This window comes from Mobula birostris, chromosome 2 (assembly GCF_030028105.1).
Source record: "Mobula birostris isolate sMobBir1 chromosome 2, sMobBir1.hap1, whole genome shotgun sequence".
In the NCBI taxonomy this organism is placed as follows: Eukaryota; Metazoa; Chordata; class Chondrichthyes; order Myliobatiformes; family Myliobatidae; genus Mobula; species Mobula birostris.
The window spans coordinates 166,401,940-166,427,372 of NC_092371.1; the positions used below are offsets into that span (position 1 = coordinate 166,401,940).

Genomic DNA, 25,433 nt, shown 5'->3' on the forward strand with positions numbered 1-25,433 from the left:
ACAGAGGCTGGCACTGAAATGACCAACTTTAAGAGGGAGAACCATCCCGAGGATTGGAGAAACTGTTTCAAGCAACTGGATGGTTAGTCGCTAACCGGAGGGGCTGAATTAAGGTGTTTGACAATACAGGCAGAGAGGAGATGGAATACTTTAAAGCAATGAGCTGCTTTCATCTGGAATACTTCATTATGGAAGCAAATACAATAAGAATATTTGAAAAAACAAATTCCAGACTGTGGGCAAGGAGCACGGGGAATGCAACTAATTCTAATTGTAAACACACGGGCTCCATTGTTCAAATGGCATTCATTTCGAGAGAACTAAAATATTAAAGCAAGGGTGTAATGTTGAGGCTTTATAAGACACTGGTGAGGCACTTGAAGTATTGAGAGCAGTTTTGGGCCCCTTATTTAAGAAAGGATGTGCTGACTATGGAGAGGGTTCAGAGGAGGTTCACAAGAATGATTCTGGGAATGAAAAGCTCATTGTATGAGAAGTGATTGATGGCTCTGAGCCTTTACATACTGGAATTTAGAAGAATGAGGCATCTCATTGAAACTTATCAAATACTGCAAGGCCTAGATAGAGTGGATGTGGAGAGGATGTTTCCTATGGTGGGGGTGGGAGGGGGGTCTACCAATGTTCCCTCTATGGTGTGCGCGCAGACAGATGTTTTGTTACTAGCAGACAAAGGAATTTAAACTGCACACAAAGGGTTGTCACCATCTACCTCGTTGGCATGTTAAGTATATTTCACAACTATACACAATCACATTTCCTTTTCCGGTTTCAGATGCGGACGGTGTTGACACCATGCAGTGTGTGATGATTTATCTGGAGATTTTAGAACTGGCTTATTTATATTGCATTTATTGAAGAAATTATTGATTCCCTGTGTTGAATTCCAAAGCTGGAAAGGGTGGGAAGCGCAGAAGAACTGCTAGTTCATTCAAAGTGGAATGGCTCAATAGAGCAGCAGAAACTGCTACACCAAAAGCTCATGAGCTCAGGAACATGCAGCTACATGAATTGTTTATGCACAGTACAGAAACTGCTGTTACCTGCGTGTATTGTTGTAATGCAAAAGTTGCTGCAGAATTTGCAAGTGGGAAGAAATGGGCTGATATTTGGAAACTTGACTTTTTAAAGCTTCGTTTAGCAAACAAATCACATATGGACAGTGTGCAAAACCTCCGGCGAGAAAATCCTTCAATACCCGCTACATGTGTTTTGAGAGAGTTCAGATGAGTGAGAGTGAAAACGATCAAACCCAGAGGAGATCGAAGTTCTTATTGGCAGTATTCTTCTAGTTGTTAAAATAAATACCTCCATATATAGAATTCAGTATGCACATGTTGTTGGTAAGGGGCAAAAAAATTGCACAACACAAGATTTTTGCACACCCTGAACATTACAAATTAGAGGGAACATCGGAGTACATGACCAGAGGGCACAGCCTCAGAATAGGAGGCTGTCCATTTAAAATAGAATTAAGGGGGAACTTCTTTAGCCAGAGATTGGTGAATCTGTCGGATTTGTTACCACAGGCAGCTGTGGAGGCCAAGTCACTGGATGTATTTAAGGTGGAGGTTGATAGGTTCTTGATTAGTCAGGACATGAAAGGTTACAGGGAGAAGGCAGAAGAATGGGATTGGGAGGGAAATAGATCAGCCATGATGGAATGGAGGAAAAGACTTGATGGTTCAAACGGCCTAATGCTGCTCCCATGTCTAATGGCATTCTCAGGCCAAGAACTTGATGAGATTAATGGGCAAACTGAAATAAAACTAAAACTATTAACTTCAATACTCCCTCAGTACTAATTTGTGCTTTAAATAAGAATCAATACAAAAACACTAACTTTAATGAAGCTAAGATTAATTCCGTGTTGTGAGAACTGTGGCAGAAAGCAGGATGCTCTAAGATCTGCTGGGAGAAATCAGAGGATTGTATTTGTAGGAGGAAAAGGAATGGACAGTGTTTTGGGTCGAACCCAGCATCAGGGTTAAGAGTGAAGAGTGGAGATGGGCAGTATAAAGTGAAGAGACAGAGTGGCTAGAGAGGGACCAGAGGTGACTGGAGGATTGAAGAGGGCCAAAAGATGACAGGCTGATTTATCCAGGCCTTTGCAAGTCACTCTAATTCCTCAAAAATACAACCAAAATTAGGATTAATTCTCGTTTCTTTAACTAATCTCCTTCAAGCTGCAGACCTCAGTCTTAACAGAAAGGGGTAGCACTTAAAGCAGTCCCTTCAAATCCCATTGCACATAAAATTCAAAGAACGAAATGACACGTTGGCGGAGTAAAAACAGATTAAGACTGAAAAGGAGTCGGAGCAGCCTGGATGTGGTGAGTGCTCTCAGGAGCTGATACACATGACCAGAAACAGCCTGTACACAGAGTAGCTACCATCACCACTTCAAATTGCAGTGGGTGTTACAACACCTGATTCCATTTAATATAAACATTAGCCATACATGCAGTTGTAAACATTAATTTGGAGTGCTTTAAAATGGTAATAGTTCTTTCAAAATAAACTTTTAAATGGGACTCTCTCACAGGATGACATTTGAAAATGCAGTATCACTTCACTGGAAAAAGTGCCGGGGTTATGCTGCCAGGGGTGGTGGTACAGGCAGATATATTGGGGATTCTTAGTTAGGCACATGGACAAAAGAAAAATGGGAGAGCAGTGCAACAGCAAAGCATTAGATTGATCTTGAAGTAGGTGAAAAGATCAGCACAACATTATGGGCCAAAGGACCTGCACTGTTGTTAGTGTGTGCCTACTGCAACCTTCTATTATAGTCTTCACCACGCTAGATGTCTCCAAAAGTCATATAATGGTTTCACAACCCAGTCAGGACATCTCTGAGAGTGCAAGAACCAATGCTGATCACCCTTTTATACAGTCAAATGAGCACCCTCAGACATAGAACATAATTAGACCATTTGGCCCATTAAGTTTAACTTGCAGTGAATTCTCAGAAGAGGCACAAAATAGAAACCCCACCCAGCCCCTCGGGGGATGTGAAAGATCACACGGTATTAGAGCAGTATTATTTTGGTTGGGAAACCAAGGAACTTATTAACTTATTCCTCAACCAACGTCATCATCAACAGAAACTGGCAATTGTCGTGCTCTTGTTACAGACCTTATAGTGGATTCAGCAGCAAATCAAACACAAGAAATTCGGCAGATACAGTACTGAAAATACGAGCAACACACAAAGTTCTAGAGCAAGTCAGGCAGCATCAATGGAGGGGAATGAACAATCGATGTTTCAGGCCGAGATCCCTTTCTCGAATGTGATCCCTCTCCATAGATACTGTGCGACCTGCTGAATTCCTCTAGCATTTTGTGTGTGTGCGTTTAGCGGCATCATGTTTCTGACATTATAACGTTGACTATAATAAAAAATACTCTGGGATATTCCAAGGCTGAAGAAAGGACCTTTACCTTTCCTTTGGCATGCGGAATTCCAAGGGGACACTGGTGCACACTACCCAGCAATGCTGCCATCGCAAAGCTGTATCCGGTGACAGCTTCTGGTGATGTCTTCAGATTGTTGATGCATTCTGCACACCTATCCAACAGCGGGGTCAGCTGGTAGGGCAATGCAACAGCAACACAGCGCAGGCACCAGGCTGCACCCAGCCTGGCTGCCGTACTGGGATGCAGCAGTACAGAGGTCACCGTCTCCAGAAGCCCTTTCAAAAAAAAGTTTCCATTTAATAACTCAATAAAAATTCTCTGGACAGGTTCTAAATACTAGATCCTTTATTACAACATCATCAATTTGTTTGCTATCAACTTGAAACAAACCTCTCCTGCTCACAGTCTCACTCACATTGGTGATACATAACATTTTTACTGCATTACCAAAGATGGAGATGACAATTAAACCAATCACATCAACAGATAAGTCATAAGCTTATTTTTAAACACTCAAGTGGAAAAATCCAAAATTTCACCTGTTAAAGCTTTAAGCTCTTGAACTCCTGCCTTTCTTTTCCCTCATGGCATTTTAAAACTTAAATCCCATCAACATTCCACTACAGAGATGATTGCAGTGCTTTACTGCACCAGCAATCAGAGTTCAATTCCCACTGCTGTAAGGAGTTTGTATCTTCACCCCATAATGGGCATGCTACGTGACGACAGAAGCACGGTAACACTTGCAGGCCGCCCCCAGCACATCCCAAGACCATGTTGTTGATGCAAAACAACACGTTTCACTGTATTTATTGAGATACATGGGACAAATAAAACTAGAAGAAATGAAAAGGTGGACTATTTTCTAAATGGAGAGAAAATACAAAAAACTGAGGTGCAAAGGGACTTGGGGGTCCTTAGGCAAGGTTCCCTAAACATTAATTTGCAGGCTGAGTCTGTGGTAAGGAAGGCAAATGCAATGTTAGCATTTATTTCCAGAGGGCTAAAATATAAAAGCAAGGATGTAAAGTTGAGACTTTATAAAGCACTGGTGAAGCCTCACTTCGAGTATCATGAGCAGTTCTGGGCCCCTTATCTGGGAAAGGATGTGCTGAAACTGGAGAGGGTTCGAAGGAGGCTCATGAAATTGATGCCAGGATTGTCATATGAAGAGCGTTTGATGGCTCTGGGCCTGCATTCACTTGAATGCAGAAGCTCATTGGGTGACCTCATTGAAATCTATTGAATGGTAAAAGGCCTTGATAGAGTGGACGTGGAGAGGATGTTTCCTATGATGACAGAGTCTATGGGACATCCTTTTAGAACAGAGATGAGGAAGAATTTCTTTAGCCGGAGTGGCAAATCTGTGGAATTCTTTGCTACAGGCAGCTGTGGAGGCCGCCTTTATGCATAATTAAGGCAGAGGTTGATAGATTCTTGTTTAGTCAGCACACGAAGGGATACAGGTAGAAAGCAGGAGACTGGGGCTGAGGAGAAAATTGGATCAGTCATGATGAAATGGCGAAGCAGACAAATAGCCTAATTCTGCTCCTATATCTTATGGCCTTATCTTAAGTCTGGTTCAATGGGCAGCCTTAAACATTCCCCCTCCAGCAGTCTGCTTGAGTTGATTTCCCTTTGCACATCCCCATTACTATACCACTCTCTCGTCACCTTACTGAAGATAAATCCATAAATCCCAGTGTCTGTCCAAAGATATGCCTCAGATATGCTGCTGACCTGCAAGGGCCAGACCACTTTCCCTGTCCATCTTACTCAAGTGTCCTAACTTGGCAAAACTATATTTCAAAAGCAATTCATTAACTGTGAAGCAGTTTGGGACTTACTGAGATTGTGAAGTTTGGGTGCAGATTTTATCATGCTAGAGGCGCACTATACAGCAATACAAACCTCCTTCCAAATCGAGAGCCCTGCCTGTTATCCACCCGACCACTTACCAATGGAGGGTTCCTGGATAAGAGGAGCGGCAGTGGCACTCAGGCTCTGGACTAGGCTGCCAAGTTCCTGTAGGGCACACACCATCACATGCTGGCTCGCAGAAACGTCAGCGGCCCCTGACTTGTCATTATTGGCGTCATTCATCACAGATTCTGTCACGACAGAAACAAAGCACTGACTCAGGATAATTACCATTGATACACATTCCAAATATCTGTGCTCCCCACAACAAAACAAAAATACAGGTTGACAAGTTATGCAATTAATCTAAACCACAGCTCTATCAGTAAGTGGGTTTTATTTGCAGTAAAAAATGAGAACCATGAACAGTAGAGGCACTTGACATTTGAAACAACTGAGAAAAGTCAGTCACACTGATGTAATACAAAAAGGTCCAGATTATCCGTATATTTCCTAGGCAACAGGTCGTTATTGGACCACATGCAGTTTTATAACAAACCAATTACTGGTCCTGTAACAGAACCACTGGACTATTGCACCTTGGGAAGTTTAATGAATCACCCAATTCAAACAGGGGTTTCTGAAGTGAAGCAAACTGCCCCACAGGTCTGTTCTGCCACAAGAAATAGTCTATTCAGCACTGTCAGCTTACACCAATGTTTTCCCTCCATAGAAATAAACATGGAATTGTATTGCAATAAAGCAGGCCATAGCTTCTGGCTCAACTATTCTCCCTGGAAGTCCATTTTATTCTGTGTGAAAGCATTCCTGCCTTACTCTAAATCTCTAACATTTAATCGTGTACCCCATGGCCCCATGTTTTTCATCAACAGCTGGAAACAACTGTCCGCTGTCAACCTTACTCACCCTTTCAGATCTTGAATAAAACCTACCCCATATTTGTAGTAACATGGTACTGAAAATCGATTCATCTTTTACCAGACTACTCTTGTGCAAATCAGTGCCGTACCTTGTCTAAAGAGTCAATATACTTCCTGTAGCGTGCTGCCAAATAATGCAGTACCTGGATCATTACATACAGATACTGTCTTACTTGGAATATTAAAATTGGAATTTGGCTCCTTCCAGCCTGCCATGACCTGCTATTTACCTGCCTTACTTCCACATCGCTAACCTCACACATTGCACATTGAGCCCAGGGGGCCAGGGAACTAACTGCCAGGACTCGTTGTTTCTTGGGTCATCTCACACAACTACACTTGGAGACGCACCTGCTCCCAGAATTTTATCACCTGATCATCACTGCCAATCCGCATTCCTCCCCCCCCAAACCCACCCTTAATATTTTTTTTTAAGGGCCGAAATATTAATCAGGAGAAAACAGAAAGAGATATGTAAATACCTGGAAGGGAAAACATATAAATGTCTCTGGAAACAATGACAGCATGAGTGAGAATATGAAAGCATCTGCTGGGGGCCAGGTTACACTACTGGGGGCACTGAGGCAAACAAAGAAATGAAATGCACAGGAGACGAGGGGTATGGACAGACAGAGAGGAATGCAAACTCATGGAGCCAGTAAGAGTAGTGTGTGAAAAAGTGAAGATATAGCAGGAAACAGAAACCATAAATGGGTAGACAAAAGGGAAGGCCAGGCAAACAGCAGAAATGCATCGAAGAGAAAGTTAGGGAAAAACAAGCTGGGAACATTTCGGTATTTTGGAAGGGTGATATAAAGAATGAAATGGAAAGGTTTGGAGGATAATCATTGGCACTAATGACTGATGACCCTGCCAGGAAATCAAACACATTTTCCCAGGTGTAGCAGTGATTTACTTGTACCCCTTCCACTTCAGTATAATGCATTTGAAGTTCACGATGTGGTCTTGTCCACATTTGAAAAATCGAACACAAACTGGGTGCCTGTTTTACTGGACACTGACGCTCCACTTGCAAGGGTGACCCGATCTTCTATTTTGAAGTGTCTTGAGAGGGGTCTTGGTCCAAAATACTGACTGTTCATTCCTCACCATAGATGCTGTCTGACTTGCTGAGTTCCTCCAGCATTTTGTATGTGCTACTCTGGATTTCCAGCATCTGCAGAATCTCTTGTGTTTATTCAATCCCGGCTGCTTTTTATGATCTTCTACTTTCTTGCCAGTTTAATTTTCCACCCTACTCCTCCTTTCACCACTCTTTGACTTCTCGGATGGTTTCAACAAAGCTCAATTTAGGCTCCTAACTCATCTTCTGACTAGGCACACAGCAGCCTTCTGGACTCCACACCTCATTAAACAACCTTAGATCATTAACCATTCCAGTCTTGCATCATACACTTTGTTCTTCTCCCTTCTTCTGACATCTCAGATTTCATTCTATTCACGTTTCTTTCTAGGCAGCACCCCTTGCATCATCCAATCTCTCATTTCTCTGTCCTATCACAGACTTGCCCTGTTGTCTTTTCTGTCTCTTCTCACCGCCCCCCATACCTCCCGCAAATTAAAATTAGGCTCATTTCTAATATTTTTCCAATGCAAGGGTTTTGAAACATTAGCAACCTTTTTCTTTACAGAGACACAAGAGACTCCAGGTGCTGGAACCTGAGGCAAAAAAGCAAATCACTGGAGGAGCTCAGCATCTATGGAGGTAAGGAATAGTTGACATTTAGGTCAAGCCCCTGCATCAGGACTGAGACAGTAGAAGAATGATGGCCAGGATGAAGAGGTGAGAGGGAAGGGTTCAATAGGGGCTCCTGGGTGACAGATGAAGCCAGGTGAGGTGGGGGATGATGGGCAAGTGGAGCCAAGTGGGCAGGTAAAGACAGAGGCTGTAAGGTGATAGGTGTGATCATATGAGGGGCAGATGGAGGGAGAAAATCAGAAGGCTAGGCCAAGGGAGAAATCCAAGTGGACGTGTATATGGGTGATGGGCAGTTGGGACCAGACAGGGTGGGTGGAACTGAAATAGGAAAGTCCTGTATTCATACGAATAGGTAATAGGCTCTCCAAGTGGAATTTTAGGTGTTGTTCTTAAACGTTGTTCACTGCCTAATATATTTTTATCCATTTCTACATCAACGTCTGTCTCTAAACTCTCCCCTTCCACACCCAATTCCACCTGCCCTTCATCCCTCACTTGGTTTCACCAAATATCTACCGTTGCAGCCCATCTCAGCCCTTCCTCGCTCTCCTTACATTGGCCAACTACCCCCTCAGTCCTGACCATCCTGTCGCCTGCACACATGCTGCTTGACCTGCCGAGTTTCTCTCTCAGTTTTTTTTTTAAACTTTCTATTTATTTTGCCTGCTTTGTTGAGTAATTTAAGCATTTTGTGTTTTCTACAATGCAGTGGATTCCAGGTAACTGGGACACATTGGGACCAGCACATTTTGGCCCAATTAAGCAGCTGCTCCAACTAGCCGTGGTTTCATGGAAATAGTTAGAAGGTTAAAAAAGACAAACTACCATTTATCTGAGTAACAATCTAAGTACTTAAATGAAATACAGAACAAATTAGAACAGCAGCGCCATCTCTACAATATTATAAAACTGAGTATTAATTCTTAATAATAATCGGAAGAATTCATTCACGTCACGTTCTTTTGACTGTAAATGATCAAAATCAGCGCAGACACTTAGTGCAGATAATGGACTGCTTTCATACAATGCCTTTGATAACTGCATCCTCCAAATCTTCAGTTTCATTATAACATCGTCAATATCTTCAAATTCTACATAATTCGTAACTTGTTGGAGTAGAGAAATCCTTTCATCTTCACTCCTTGTCGTTTCTGGCATCTCCAAGCCCGAATGGTTGGAACGACAGTGAGCAAAACAATTCCAAATTGTCTTACTGCTATTTCTCTCCAACTATCTATGACAAAATCTCTGCTTTTTGAACACAAACACATACAACTGACTCTATTTAAAAACTGATCATTCTAAGCACAGTGTTGTGTCTTACAGCCATGCAAGTGCAAGTGACTGGCGCTAGTTAGAAACTGTTCAGTAACAGTCTCCTGTTCCAGGTAAGGGCCATAGTGTCCCAAATTAATTTCTTAATTTAGTTTTTGTTCTTTAAGAGTTGTCTCAAATAAATGGCTGTTCCGATTAAATGATGGCCCAAATAACTGGAATAACTTCCAAATAACTTCCCTTTCAATATTTTTAACTTTAGTTTTGATAGCCAATGGGGCGAAGATCGATCATAATTATAAAGAAATTCACTCACTGTGCATGAAAACTGCCAAAGTAAAGACAAATATTTAGTAATAGGCTACCACTATATACAAGTTCACTGTCTATGAACTTGCAGACGGTGCTCAAGGTAGGAAATAACGCTGGCTCAATTCCAGCACAGACGCCAACTCCAAGGATTCAAAGAGTCATGAACTCCATTAAAAATTTTCTGAAGTGCAGGTTTCCCCCCCCATCCGAAGGAAGAGCATTCCTATGAAACGGTTCGTAAGCCGAAATGTCGTAAAGCGAAGAAGCACTTACTATTTATATGGGAAAATTTTGTGAGCGTTCACAGACCCAAAAATAACCTACCAAATCATGCCAAATAACACATAAAACCTAAAATAACAGTAACATATAGTAAAAGCAGGAATGATATGATAAATACACAGCCCATATAAAGTAGAAATACTTTTCCACAATCATTACTGAACTGTTCTCCGTAGCGAAAATCTCACGCAAGCGCCTTCGGCAGAAAATCTCACGCAAGCGCTGTTGGCAAGAACACTCTCTCCAGTAACTTTTAAGCTATGAAGCTGCCAAATCATACCAAATAACACGTAAAAATACACAGCCGATATAAAGTAGAAATAATGTCTGTACAGTGTAGTATCACTTACTGGAATCAGGAAGACAGCGCCGAGCACACGGATGATGGTGTGTTAGGCTGAGTCGGAGTTTGGGTGGTGCAGTGGCCCCCACCCTCCAGGCTGCCGAGCGATAAATTACCGCAAAGTACGCAGGAGTCCAGCGGTAGCCAGGAGGCACCCAGCACATCTTTCAGCAAAAAGCCAAAATAAACATGGTAATTAATTAGGTGCCGCCCGGCATGTAACTGTCGGCCCAGATCAGTGCTGATTTCCGATTGCGTCGTCTCTGATCCGGGCCGACAATTACGTGTCGGTGGCACCTAATGAATTAGCATGTTTATTTTAGCACTTTTCTTGAAGATGTGCTGTGTGCCTCCCGGTTACCGTTGCATTCTCCGCGAATCGGTATCTGTCCGCGGCCTGGGGGTTGGGGTGGTGGGACACTGGGGTGTCATCTCATCACCGTCTGTTTCCATTAGGGCAGGCAGGTCATCTTCTATCTCTGCCTGCCTCGATGTCGAAGGTCGAGGTTCGTCACCTGCTGTGGCTGATGTGGAAGGCTTGCTTGACTGCTGAGCCTCGCGCATTTTTCTATCACACAGTTCTTTGTAAGGACTCAAACCATCCTGCAAATATCCCCTAAGCCAATGTACCCCTTCAAAATTAAAGTCGTACTTTATCATTACTCATTCAGTTTCGATTGTTATCCTTTTTTCTTCCAATTGCATCAGCTCTTCATCTGTCAGTTCTTGGTCATGGGATGCCAAAACCTCTTGAACATTATGTTTGTCAGCTTCCACAAACCAAACTCACTTTGTCCTAACTTCGTTCACCACGATCGAAACACTTAATTATGTCTAGTTTTACACTAAGTGTAACACCCTTATGAGCTCTTTTAGGCTTTTCCGATACCATAGAACTCGTGTTGCAAACAGCTGCTCACAGGCGCGTGTTAAAGCAATGCCGTTCCGATCCGGGGTAGAGCGGCTGCTCGGGGCGTGCGCTGCCTTTTATCGTGTGCTGATTTTTTCACGCGCGCTGCTGTTTTTTTGTAACAGTGAAAACACTTTATGAAAATGAAAACAGGGTACTAATGTAGGTCTTTCGTAACAGTGAGGTTTCGTAAAGCGAATGTTTGAAAAGCAGGGGACACCTGTATATTAAAATCTTCAAAATCTCAAAATAAATCGTCGTTGCTGATTAACTGGTCTCTGAAAACTCTCACTCGTTCCTCAATCACAGTTTGGCATGTGGAAAACAGCCTGGCGCCTATCACCACACTGCATTGAAGTCTGAAAAAGGAAATGCCATTTTTAAACAGAAATTGATTAGTTGGATACATATATAGACCAACTAGTAACTTTGTGTATATGCAAACTCCTTATTTGAATGATCAATCACCAATCACACCAATACTGTATAATACTAATTATAAAAGCCAATAGTACTTCAAAGTCAAGTCAAGTCACTTTTTATTGTCATTTCAACCATAACTGCTGGTACAATACACAGAAAAACGAGATGTTTTTCAGGACCATGGTGCAACGTGAAACAATACAAAAGCTACACTGAACTACGTAAAACAGCACTAGACTACAGACCTGCCCAGGATTGCATAAAGTGCACAAAACTAGTAAAGTAACTAACCAATAGTACGCATCACCCTAGAATCCTTTGTTGCATCCTTATCTTGGTATGCTAAGTTGCTCTGGACCCATGTTGTGCAAAAGGGAAGCTATGATCTTCAAAGAACTGACTTGCCTGGGCTGACTGCACTTTATCCGTACACTACTCTTGCTTGGACATTATCTTAACCCCTTTCTTGGCACAACTTCCACAAAATGTCAGCATTGTCCTACTGCAAATAAAACATGGAAGCAGCAGAGTGACTTCCAAAAGGAGATAGTCAAGCAATATAGCAGAGGTGTGGAACAATTTGGAAAACTCTTCCAAAGGGCAGGCATCGACATGATGTACCAAATAGTTGTTCTGTGTGTGGATTGCATGAGTAGATGGTGATCATTAGATAAAGGTGATTGTTAAAACTAACATCCGATAACAAGTCTTCTCCTTACCCACTGCCTTCATCTGCTTGGCAATAGCCTGGCAAATCTCCTTTGCAGCTGCAATCTGTGCTTTCTCACCCAGCAGGCTGCCCACAGTTGCCCGAAGGATGAACGACACACATCGCCGGGAATACACCGCTTCCACATGGCTTTGGGTTGCCCGGGGATGTGAGACAAGCTCCAGTACGTGGGTGAGGAAGATGGCAAAATTACGCTCCAGCCACTGCCCTCCGAGAGTGGTGACAAATACAACGTAGGCCTGTAACAGGGAGAGAGAAAGAAAATATCAAAACGGGGATCAGAAAAATACCCTGCTCTTCCTGTTCCAGATGCATTCCCTTCGTCACTCATCCTCAGAGGAATCAGACTGAGCAATTTCAAGTTCCTGGGTGTCAAGATCTCTGAGGATCTAACCTGGTCCCAACATATCAATGCAGCTATAAAGGCAGCAAGAAAGTGGCTATAATTGAATTACTTATTAGGAGTTTAAAGGGATTTGATTTGAAAACTTCTACAGATGCAGTGTGGAGAGCATTCTGATAGGCTGCATCACTATCCGGTTTTGGGGGGATGGGGTGGGGGGGAAAGAGCTACTGCACAGAACCGAAAGGAGCTACAGAAAGTTGTAAAATTGGTCAGCTCCATCTTGGGTACTATCATCCATAGTATCCAAGAAGTCTTCAAGGAGCGGTGCCTCAGAAAAGCGGCATCCGTTATTAAGGACCCCCATCACCCAGGACATGCCCTTTACTCATTGTTACCATCAGGAAGGAGGTACAGAAGCCTGAAGGCACACACTCAGCTATTCAGGAATAGCTTCTTCCCCTCTGCCATACGATTCCTAAATGGATATTGAACCCATGAACACTAGCTCACTTTTTTTAAAAATAGTGCAAAACTGAAATAATTTTTTTATCTAACTGTTTAACATACACATATACTTATTGCAACTGAATTACTTATTTATCTTTCCTTTCTATATTATCATGTATAGCATTGAACTGCTGCTGCTAGGCTAGAAAATTACACGACACACGCCAAGAATAATAAATCTGATTCTGATCCCTTTGTTAGCATGAAGGAACCGGAAGTAACTACCTGGCTTTACCAGTGACACACATTAGAAAGGTGCTGATCATAAAAGGCTAAATTCAGCAGCAAATCAGTCTTGCTGAAGGGTCTAGTTACTGCCTGGCCTGCTGAGTTTCTCCAGCATTTTGTGTGTGTTGCCAGCAAATCCAATGGTAATTATTCCTATTGTGATATTAGAACAAAGAAAACTACAGCACAGAACAGGCCCTTCGGCTCACAATGTTGCACTGACCTATTAGCCTCCTCTGAGATCAATCTAACTCTTCCCTCCACTTTTCTATCAGCCATGTGCCTATCTAAGAGTTTATTAAATGTCCTTAATGTATCTGCCACTACCACCATCCCAGGCAGAGCATTCCACACAACCACCACTCTGTAAAAAGCTTAACTCTGATAATTCCCCAACGTAAACTTTCCTCCAATCACCTTATGGTCATGCCGCTTCGTATTAGCCATTTATACGCTGGGAAAAAGTCTCTGGCTACCTACTCAATCCATGCCTCTTAAGTTGTACACCTCTATCAAGTTACTTCTTATCCTCCTTTGCTCCAAAGAGAAAAGCCCTAGCTCACTCAACCTGTCCTCATAGGACATGCTCTCCAGTCCAGGTAGCATCCTAGTAAACCTCCTCTGCACCCTTTCTAAAGCTACCACATCTTTCCTGTAATGAGGTGACCAGAATTGAACATAATATTCCAAGTCGCAAACACGAGAAAATCTGCAAATGCTGGAAATTCAAGCAACCCACACAAAATGCTGGTGAACGCAGCAGGCCAGGCAGCATCTATAGGAAGAAGTACAGTCGACGTTTCAGGCCGAGACCCTTCGTCAGGACTAACTGAAAGAAGAGATAGTAAGAGATTTGAAAGTGGGAGGGGGAGGGGGAAGATCCAAAATGATAGGAAAAGACAGGAGGGGGAGGGATGGAGCCAAGAGCTGGAAAGTTGATTGGCAAAAGGGATACAGAGCTGGAGAAGGGGGAGAATCATGGGATGGGAGGCCTAAGGAGAAAGAAAGGTGGAGGGGAGCCCAGAGAAAGATGGAGAGCAGGCAAGGAGTGATTGTGAGAGGGACAGAGCGAGAAAAAAGGGGGGAATAAATAAATAAGGGATGGGGTAGGAAGGGGAGGGGGGCATTAACAGAAGTTAGAGAAATCAATGTTCATGCCATCAGGTTGGAGGCTACCCAGACAGAATACAAGACCTTATCCCTTTTGCCAATAAACTTTCCAGCTCTTAGCTTCATCCCTCCCCGCCTCCCCGCCTTCTCCCATCATTTTGGATCTCCCCCTCCCCCTCTCAAATCTCTTCTTTCAGTTAGTCCTGACGAAGGGTCTCGGCCCGAAACGTCGACTGTACTTCTTCCTATAGATGCTGCCTGGCCTGCTGCGTTCCACCAGCATAATATTCCAAGTGTAGTCTAACAAAGGTTTTATAGAGCTCTTGAACTCAAAGATTTTGAAGCTCGTAGCCAGAGATAATTAGCAGTCTTTTCCCATTACCCTACAACTTTTGGCTTTGAAAATTGTTGATCAAAAATCCAAAATCTTACAAAAACTCACTATATAAACGTTGTTTAATCTGCATTTCCAAATGTTAATATTTCAATCACCTATGCACCACTAAACACCCCCACTGCTGAACCAGCTAAGAAAATTTACTGCCGAGTTCCTCGAGCATTTTGTAGGTGATGCTTTGGATTTCCAGCATCTACAGAATCTTGTGTTTCAGAACATTTTTATTGCAATAATTAGTTCCTGAATGATTAAACAAAAAACAAAATCACATTTACAATTAACTTAACATTTAGTGGGAACATCATGCTGAAATCCACAACTAGAGATGATTAAGGCAGCAATGGTAAGCTTCAAAGGTTACAACAGGCTAGCTTTAAGTTACTCTTATCGTGTATGAGAATTTAATTGCAGCAAGGACAGTTCTATCCCTGTCCTGACAATCCCCAGAAGATGACAGGTGGTGGTGCAGCTCATTCAGTAACGGAAGGAGGTCCAGCTTAAAGAAATGCCAGCACTTGGGTGATAAAAACACGACAGTGGGGGAAACTTCCATTTCTAATGATAGTATGTCAGCTATTTTGAGAAGTCATGGGTTGTTCAGAAGCTGAAGTGAACAGGCAATAGACTGGATTTTGCAATAGGGGTTTTTCAAACTCAGGAGATTTGGCACGGGGAAGGAGTTGGCAATGTGATAAATGAAAACAAAAACAAAACAATGACAATTCTGAAAGATTAGAGTAGAAAAGCTGCAAAAAAGAGAAAAACACTCACTCCCAACAAGAACGTAGAACTGATTCATAGAGAAAAGAGATGACGCAGTGCAAATAAAAGTTCAATACAGGCCGACAAGGTAGTGAAGTGCCAGTGATCATGGACTGGGTTTTCATTCCCACCACTGTATGTAAAGAGTTTGTATGTTCTCCCTGTCCTGTGACCGTGTGGATTTCCTCCAGGTTTCTCCCACATTCCAAAGACCCACAGTTAGGATTACAGTTAGAAAGTTGTGGGCCTGCTATATTGGCAGCCTGGTGACACCTGCCAGCTGACCAACACAATCCTTGCTGATTTGATTTTAATCACATATCATGCATTTCACTATTGAAATAAAAACAGACTGCTGGAACAATTCAGCAGAGAAAGACACCATCATCAAATTTACTCTCCTTCTTCAAGCCTCAAACGAAGAAACTTTGCCTTCTCTCATCTGGTCCTGAGGACAGTGAAACAGAGTTAGCGGCTCAGGGTGACGACTGTGCAACCGCATTGATGGGGAATGTCATTGAAGCGGTTCTCAATGAGGAGGCTCAGAATCAAGTTTATATCACTTAAGTTGTGAAATTTGTTGTTTTTTGGCAGCAGTCAGTGCAATACATTAAAAATTCTATAATTTACAATAAGAAATATAAAAATAAATAAATAATGCAAAGCGAGCGAAAATGGTGAGGTAGTGTTCATGGACCATTCAGAAATCTGATGGCTGAGGGGAAGAAGCTGTTCCTAAAACTATCTTCAGGTTCCTATACCTACTCTCTGATGGTAGTAACGAGAAGAGGGCAATAGGGGTCTTTAATAATGGATGATGCCTTTTTGAAGCATTAAGTTTTGAGGATAGGCTGAAAGAAGTAGTATACTCAAGTGGAGAATTCCTGAAATAGAATGAGGATGATTTGAACACTAATACAAAAACAATATTGCAGAAGCTATGAAACTAGTTATAACAGTCAAAGTTGCAGCCTAGTCTAGCTACCAACTTAATGCCAAGGTGTAGGTGCTGTACTTTGCCCACTACTCAAGGTACTTACTTGTGTGACCCCGACTCGAACTTCTCGGCTAATGGACCCCCCTCCTTTCAGCATCTCTCCACCACTCCTCAGGAATCCAGCTCCCCCTCGCAGAAACCCTGTGGCCATCAGCTCCAACACCTCTTCCAAGGTGGCACGTTTCACGTTCTGTCGCATCACTGAAACAATTGAAAATAAAAAGTAAGCTATCAGGAAAACTGCAAGTGTCACCATGCTTCTGACGCCAACATAGCATGCCCACAACTCACTAACTCTAACTTGCATCTTTGGAATGTGGGAGGAAATCCACAGTCACTGGGAGAACATACTAACCCCTGGGAATCGAAACTCAATCAGTGATCTCTGGCACTGTAAGTGATTACACTAACATTTACACCACCGTGCTGCCCACAACAAGGGCCATTACTGTAAGATGATGACTGATCTATCCAGCAGGTAACTCAGGAAGCAAATTATTCAGAGTGGAATGATGTTACCACAGGGAACGACAGAGGGGAACTGTATTGACTTATTCAACAGGCACCTGCATATGTACACTCCAGAAAAAAAAACAGGGTGAAAATAGTACAAAAAGGGAGATTGTGCTGATCAAATTAAGTGTGCTAATTTTGATAGAATTAGATGAAGGTAAGTGGCTTGAAAAAAGCAAATAGCGGCACAGAAAATGTTAACCTGATATAACGTGTGCTTATGACAAGTTGTTCCTTGGTTAAGAATGCCCGACTTACAGACACTTATACAAGAATGAGCTTAGACCATATTATTATATTCAGAAGTCCGACACAAGTACAGTGCCAATATAAAAAGTATTCCCCCCCTTGGAAGTTTTCATGTTTTATTGTTTTACATCATTGAATCACAGTGGATTTAATCTGGCTTTTTTGACACTGATTAACAGAAAAAGGCTCTTTCATGTCAAAGTGAAAACCAATCTCTACAAAGTGATCTAAATTAATTACAAATATAAAACACAAAGTAATTGATTGCATAAGTATTTACCCCCTTTAACATGACACACCAAATCACTGATGCAGCTAATTAGTTTTAGAAGTCATATAATTAGTTAAATAGAGATCACCACGTGCAATCATGTTTCAATTGATTATAGTAAAAATGCATCTGTATCTGAAGTCCATCTGCTGGTGGGTCAGTAGCCAAGCAAAAACTAGACCATGAAGACAAAAGAACACTCAAACCAACTCTGCAAGAAGATTATTAAAAAGCACAGGAGATGGATACAAGAAAATTTCCAAGTTACTGAATTTACAATTTACTGTACTTAGAGTACAGTTAAGTCAATCGTCAAGAAACAGAAAGAATATAGCACGGCTGTAAATCTGCCTAAAGCAGGCCATCCTCAAAAACTGAGTGACTGCAAGAAGGAGATGTGAGGGAGGCCACCAAGAGACCTATGACAACTCTGGAGAAGTTACAAGCTTCAGCAGCTGAGATAGGAGAGACTGCACATACCACAACTGTTGCCCAGGTGCTTCACCAGTCGTAGCTTTATGGGAGAGAGGCAAAGAGAAAGCCACTGTTGAAAAGAAAGCTCACATGAAATCTTAGCTAGAATTTGCCAGAAGGCATGTGGGAGACTCTGAATTCAGCTGCAGGAAGGTTCTATGGTCTGATGAAACCAAATTGAGCTTTTAGGCCATCAGACTAAACGCTTTGTTTGGCATAAGCCAAACACCACACATCATCAAGAACACACCATCCCTACAGTGAAGCATGTGTAGGGCTCTCAGTATACTAGGTGGACTGTTAACTGTTGATCGCTTATTACCAAAATGGCTTCTCCGAAGTGTTATATTAAAATGGCGTCTCGTAATGTTGTGCAAGGGGTTCTCTGTAACTGCAATGTTTGGGTTATATAGGGAGATAATGGAAATTGTATTCGTTTGTTAGCCAATGGAAGTCATGTTCTGTTATCTTGTATACGTGTGCTGAGTTGAGGAGTGCGGGCTTTTCGGGAGGCGGCGGAGAGGATGGACGTGTGAGGAACGGACTGCGGTTCCAGGGCGGCAGATACCAGACCTCGGGGGGGTCGGATGGTGGCCGGAGTCTCCGAAGGACGTTGTGGATGGAATCGGAGGCGTGAGCTCCAACGTATTAAAATATTATGTGCACAAGACTGATAAGTTACTCATGTGGCACCTAGTTTTTTGTAGTTATTTCTACTATAAAGTAAAATTCTTTACTCGCACTTGGTATATTGTTTTCATATTTGTGTTGTGGCTGTTCATTGGGCGACTCACACCTTATCCGCACCAAAGTGATTGCACTGTTTGGCGGGGTCGACGGCTATTTACCCTAGGCAACGGGGGGTCAGTAGGGCAAAAACCCTTACACATGGGTTGGTTGCAGTACTGTGGGGATGCTCCACTGAAGTGGACCTGGAAGGCTTGTAGAGGGTAAAATGAATGCAGCAAAATACAGAGAAATCGTGGAGGAAAACCTGATGCAGACTGCAAGAGAACTGTGACTTGGGAGAAAATTTGTTTCCCAGCAAGACAATGACCCCAAATATAATGCAAAGCTACACAGGAATGACTTAAAAGCAAAGTTAATGCCCTGGAGTGGCCAACTTAAGAGTCCAGACTTCAATCCAATTTGTGGCTGGACTTGAAAAGGGTTGTTCACTCACGATCCCCATGCAATCTGACAGATCTTGAGCAGTTTTGTAAAGAAGAATGGGGTAAAATGCAGTGTCCAGACGTGCAAAGCTGATAGAGACCCATCTACAAAGACTCAGGCCAAAAGTGCATCTATTAAATACTGACTCAAAGGGGGTGAGTAATTATGCAATCAATTATATTGTGTTTAATAACTGTAATAAATTTAGACCAATTTGTAGAAATTTGTTGTCATTTTGACACAAAAGAGTCTTTTCAGTTGATCAGTGTCAAAAAAGCCAAATTAAATCCACTGTGATTCAATGTTGTAAAACAATAAAACATGAATACGTCCAAGGGGGGTGAATACCTTTTACATGCATTGTACATGCATTTATTCCTTTCTCTCACCACTTTTAGTAATTGTTTTTTTTTAAACCAGTAGTAATCGTTTTATTTTAAATCAGTCCAGTGCAATTTAATGCCATTTATGACAACACTGTGGAGGTATATCAAGTGATTTTTGTGCATTTTCTGAAACACGGAAAAGATCAACTTGTGGACATCCGTAAAAACAGAACCCATTCAGTACCTGGAAACAGCCTATACTAGAGGGTACAGCAACAAGCTTACAGTCCATTTCTGAGAAATGAGGTAATAGTCATTCAAGTCCAACCAAAGGTTGTTAAAATAAAACAGATATATACACTCAGTTACCAGTTTATTAGATTGAACCTGTACACCTGCTTGTTAATACAAATATCTAATCAGCCAATCATATGACAGCAACTCAATGCATAAAAGAATGCAGACATGGTCAAGAGGTTTAGCCACTGTTCAGACCAAACATTAGAATGGGGAAGAAATGTGAACTAAGTGACACTGACCATGGTGCCACACTGGGTGGTTTGAGTATCTAAGAACTTGCTGATCTGCCGGAATTTTCAAGCACATCAGAATGGTGTGAAAAACAAAACACATCCATTGAGCGGCAGCTCTGTGGGTGAAAATGCCTTGTTAATGAGAGAGGTCAGAGGAGAATGGCCTGACTGGTTCAATGTGACAGTAACTCAAGTAACAATGCGTTACAACAGTGGTGTGCAAAAGAGTACCTTTGAACAGATAACACGTCAAACCTTGAAGTGGATGAGCTACAACAGCAGAAAACAAACATACGGAAATACACTCAGTGGTCACTTTATTAGTTACCTGAGTGACCACTAAATGTATACTGCAGGATTAGGATTCCATACGTTCAACCTCCAATTTACTATAACATTCCACCCCATCTACAGAATCCCCCCCACCACCCCGGCTCTTTCCCCAATCTCTTGCAGTGTATGCACAGTGGCGTACAGGCTAGCATAATGCTTTACAGTGCCAGTGTCAATTCCTGCCCCTGTCTGTAAGGAGTTTCTATGTTCTCCCCGAGACCACCCAAGTTACCTCCGGGTGCTCTGGTATCTTCCCACGTTCCAAAGATGCAGAGATTAGGGTCAGTAAATTGTAGGTATACTACACTGGTACTGGAAGCATGGTGACACTTGCAGGCTGCTCCCAGCACATCTTCAGACTGTGTTGGTCATTTATGCAAACGATGCATTTCACTGTATTCTAATGTCTCTATTACTTCTGATTTTGCTTCTTCCATCCTTCGCAACACTGCATAATTTTGAGAACCTTTGAAACCTTTTATTTTGGGTATGCACCAGCACAACATTTTCCGAGACACACACCTGCTGCTTGTTTGGGTGTCAAAGCCGTTGCCATGACAGTTCCAAGTAATTTGGATACTGCAACACGGACTGCATAGTTAGATCCCTCTAGGCCCTTAAAGCAGAGAGTAGCCAGGTTTTCCAGTTCTGTGGTCCACATGAAAACAGATTCTTTCTGTAATTCTAGGAGGCACTAGGATAGAAACAGATACATTTTTATGAATGAACAATGTAGTCACAACTACTACAATGAAAATCCAATAGCCACATTTTCACAATGGAAACCCTAACCAACAAGACAGAATCAGGTGTCAGCTCTAACTCGATGAACAGTCTCGTCTCGAGATTTGGGTCGTAAATAAAGGTCCAAATCCAGAGACGCAAGTTCACAATCAAGGCTGACACTTCTCATAGAACCTCCACTATTGCTATTTTCAGACCATAATAGATTCCAATTACTGACAAAATATACTTAATTTAAATGTGTTAAGATCTACCATAATTAGATCCTTACCAGAAAAAAATGACCATTTTTGTTTAAATACTGCAGCCCTGATTACTTCTTTTGCATCATAGCCGGTCTTGCCTAATGATAGCACATCAGCCTCCAAGTCAGAAGTTCTCCAAACAAGATTTTTGCCTATAGTTCAGACTCATACTCCAAGCGCTATATTAGGGCACTGACATTTGATTATTCTTCTCACATGTACCTAGATACAGTGAAAATGTCGACTGTTTGCGATTTTCCCTGGATGCTGCCTGCCCTGTTGAGTTCCTCCAGCATTTTCCAATATTCTCGCGGGCAGGTTTGTTAGAGCTTTTGGGGAGGGTTTAAGCTAATTTGGCAGGGGGATGGGAACCGAAGTGAAGGTACTCAGGATAGGAAGGATGGTTAAAAAAAAGCAAAGATAGCGTGCAGTCAGACTGTTAGGAAGGGCAAGCAGATGACAGGTCAAAATTGCAGCCAGCAGGGTGAGTATCAGTGCATTAGGGATGTAGAATCTAAAAGGGTAGCAAATACAGTACTCAAGGTGTTATATCTCAATGTACAGAGTATAAGATACAAGGTGGATGATCTTGTTGCACTTTTACTGATTGTCGGGTATGATGTTGTGGCTATCATTGAACCATGGTTCAAGGATGGTTGTAGTTGGGAGCTGAATGTCCAAGGTTATACATTGTACGGGAGGGATAGGAAGGTAGGCAGAGGGTACCTGCTGGTAAAGAATGGCATCAAATCGTTAGAAAGAGGTGACATAGGATCGGATGATGTTGAATCCTTGTGGGTTGAGTTAAGAAAGTGCAAAGGCAAAAGGACCCTGATGGCAGTTATATATAGGCTTCCAAACAGTAGCTGGAATGTGGACTACAGATTACAATGTGAAATAGAAAAGACGTGTCAAAAGGGCAATGTTATCTTAGTGATGGGACATTTTAACATGTAGGCAGATTGGGAAAATCAGGTTGGTAATGGATCTCAAGAGAGTGAATTTGTTGAATGCCTACGAAATGGCTTTGTTGTTGTCGTTGAGTCTACTAGGGGCTCAGCTATATTGGATTGGGTGTTATGCAATGAACCAGAGGCGATTAGAGAGTGTAAGGTAGAGGAACCCTTAGAAGAAAGTGATCACAATGTGATTGAGTTCAACTTGAAATTTGATAGAGAGAAAGTCTGATGTAGCAGTATCCAAAACTCTGAGATGCAAAGGGACTTGGAGTCCTTGTGCAGAACACCCAAATGATTAACTTGCAGGTTGAGTCAACAGTGAGGAAGGTTAATGCAATGTTAGCATTCATTTCAAAAGGTCTAGAATATAAGAGCAGGAATGTGATGCTGAGGCTTTATAAGACACTGGCAAGGCCTCACCTTGAGTATTGTGAACAGTTTTGGGCTTCTTATCCAAGAAGTGGTGTGCCGGCATTGGAGAGGGTTCAGAGGAGGTTCACAAGCATGATTTTGGGAATGAAAAGGTTATCATACGAGGAATGTTTGATGGCTCGGAGCCTGTACTTGCTGGAATTTAGAAAGATGAGGGGGGGGTTTCTCATTGAAACCATTCAAATGTTGAAAGGCCTAGACAGAGTAGATGTGAAGAGGATGTTTCCTATGGTGGGGGACTCTAGGATAAGAGGGTACAGCCTCAGGATAGAGGTGTTTCCATTTATAACAGATGTGGATAAGCTTCTTTAGTTGGAGGATGGTGAATTTGTGGAATTTGTTACCACAGGCAGCTGTGGAGGTCAGGTCGTTTGGTGTATTTAAGGTGGAGAGAGATAGGTTTTTGATTGGCCACAGCATCAACAGTTCCAGGCTGGGGAGTGGGGCTGTGGAGGGGAAGAAAAAAAGTATCAGCCATGATTCAATGGTGGAACAGACTTGACGGGCCAAATGGCCTAATGCTGTTCATATGTCCTGGGTCTGCTCCTATGTCTTATGGTCTTATTTTGTACGTGTAACTTGTCTGGTATACTGTTTATACAGATCATTGAGCTAAAACAATAACTATGTACAATAAAATGTAAAAGCTATCAGAAGAGTGCAGTGCAGGTAAATGATGATGTGCAAGATCATAATGAGGTAGATTGTGAAGGTATCTTATTGTGTAAGATGTCCATTCAAGAGCATGCTAACAGTGGAATAGAAGCTGTTCTTGATCTGGAGGTACATGCTTTCAGTTTCTGTATCTTCTGCCTGATGGGAGAGGAGAGCGGACATTGGATGTTGGTGGGGTCTTTGATTACACTGGCTACTTTACCGAGATAGCAAATACAGGTGGCCCCGTTTTCTGAACGTTCACTTTACGACACCTCGCTGTTACGAAAGACCTACATTAGTTACCTGTTTTTACTAACAGAAGGTGTTTTCACTGTTACAAAAAAAGGCAGCGCGCGCCCGAACAGCCAAGCTCCTCCCCCGGAACTGCATTCTAGCCGGCATTGCTTAAACACATGCTTTATCTCGATTTATTTTGTGCATCCATTAGCAAGATGAGTTCTATGGTATCGGAAAAGCCTAAAAGAGCTTGTAAGGGTGTTACAATTAGCGTAAAACTAGACATAATTAAGCATTTGGATCGTGGTGAACGAAGTAAGGACATTGTCCGTGTGTTGAACTTGCCTGTGTCCACCATTCGCACTATTTATACACAGAGAGAAAGAATTTTGAAAGCTGCCAACGTTACTGTTGGTTCTGTTTGTAGCAAAGTGCTCTCTCTTAGTCGGTTTCCAATAATGGGAAGTCTATTGCTTGAGTGGATTGATGGGTGTACAAAGCATGGTGTTCCGTTAAGTTTTCTTATACTTAAGGAGAAATCAGTCAGTCTTTTTAATAAGCTGAAACAAAGTACCAGACGATGGTGATGAAAGTGTTGCGAAAGTGGAATCTAAAGGTAGTCATGGGTGGTTTGATCGGTTTCGGAGGCGAGGGCAGCTTCATAGTTTAAGCAGTGGTCCCCAACCTCCGGGCTGCGGGCCGATACATTGCCGAGAAGAATGCAGTGGTGCAGCGGTAGTTGGAACACACCCAGCACATCTTTAAGAAAAAAGCCGAAATAAACAAGCTAATTAATTAGGTGCCGCCCAGCACATAAATGTCGGTCCAGATCAGAGACGACTGCTGATTGCGTCAGGTGGTCATTCATATAAACATGTGTTTAACTGTGACGAAACTGCAATTTATTGGAGTCTTCCCGATTCTGGTAAGTGAAACTACACTGTACATACATTACTTCTACTTTATATAGGCGGTGTATTTTTATGTGTAATTTGGTATGATTTGGCAGCTTCATAGCTTAAAGGTTACTGAAGAGAGTGCTTCTGGCGAGAGCGCTTCCGCAAGATTTTCGCTGTGCTAAATAGTGCTGCAGAAAAGTATTTCTACTTTAAATAGGCTGTGTATTTATCAAATCATTCCTGCTTTTACTAACTGTTATTTTAGGTTTTATGTGTTTTTTGGCATGATTTTGTAGGTTATTTTTTGGGTCTGGGAACGCTCAAAAATTTTTCCCATATTAATAGATGGTAATTGCCTATTCACTTTACGACATTCCGGCTTACGAACCGTTTCATAAGAACGCTCTACCTTCGGATAGCGGGGGAAATCTGTATAGGCAAAATCCACGTACGGGTGGCTAGTCCTTTGATGTTCTGAGCCATTTCCACAACTTTCTGCAGTTTCTTGCGGTCATATGCAGAGCAGTTACCATACCAAGCCGCACCAAGACAGAATGCTTTCTGTGCTACTGCACAATTCAAAGTGTTGGCTTTTAAAACTGCTCCTACATATATTATTTGTGCAAGTAGGCATTATGGACCAATATAGTCTATTCAAAACAGATCAGCGAGTTACTCTCATGACCTTTCCAATATTCTTCCCAACTAATTGGTCATTTGTCTCTTTTTTAAGACCTTGCAGTCTGCACGTTTGCTGACATAATGCTTTATACCAAGAACATTACATAGGCCAAATCTTGAAGTGTG

The 25,433-nt window shown here is 42.2% G+C and overlaps 1 protein-coding gene across 2 annotated transcripts in view; it reads right to left on the bottom strand.

The window, feature by feature from the left end:
- The window catches only part of heatr5b (HEAT repeat containing 5B), a 140,843-nt gene that overhangs the window by 96,942 nt on the left and 18,468 nt on the right, over positions 1-25,433 (bottom strand). For both annotated transcript variants that reach the window (XM_072251006.1, XM_072251012.1), the window contains exons 6-10: positions 20,976-21,147; positions 16,625-16,782; positions 12,224-12,473; positions 5,397-5,549; positions 3,463-3,713 (exon numbers count right to left, since the gene is read on the bottom strand). In XM_072251006.1, the coding sequence (XP_072107107.1) occupies positions 3,463-3,713; positions 5,397-5,549; positions 12,224-12,473; positions 16,625-16,782; positions 20,976-21,147 (984 nt within the window). The remainder of the gene's footprint in view (positions 1-3,462; positions 3,714-5,396; positions 5,550-12,223; positions 12,474-16,624; positions 16,783-20,975; positions 21,148-25,433) is intronic.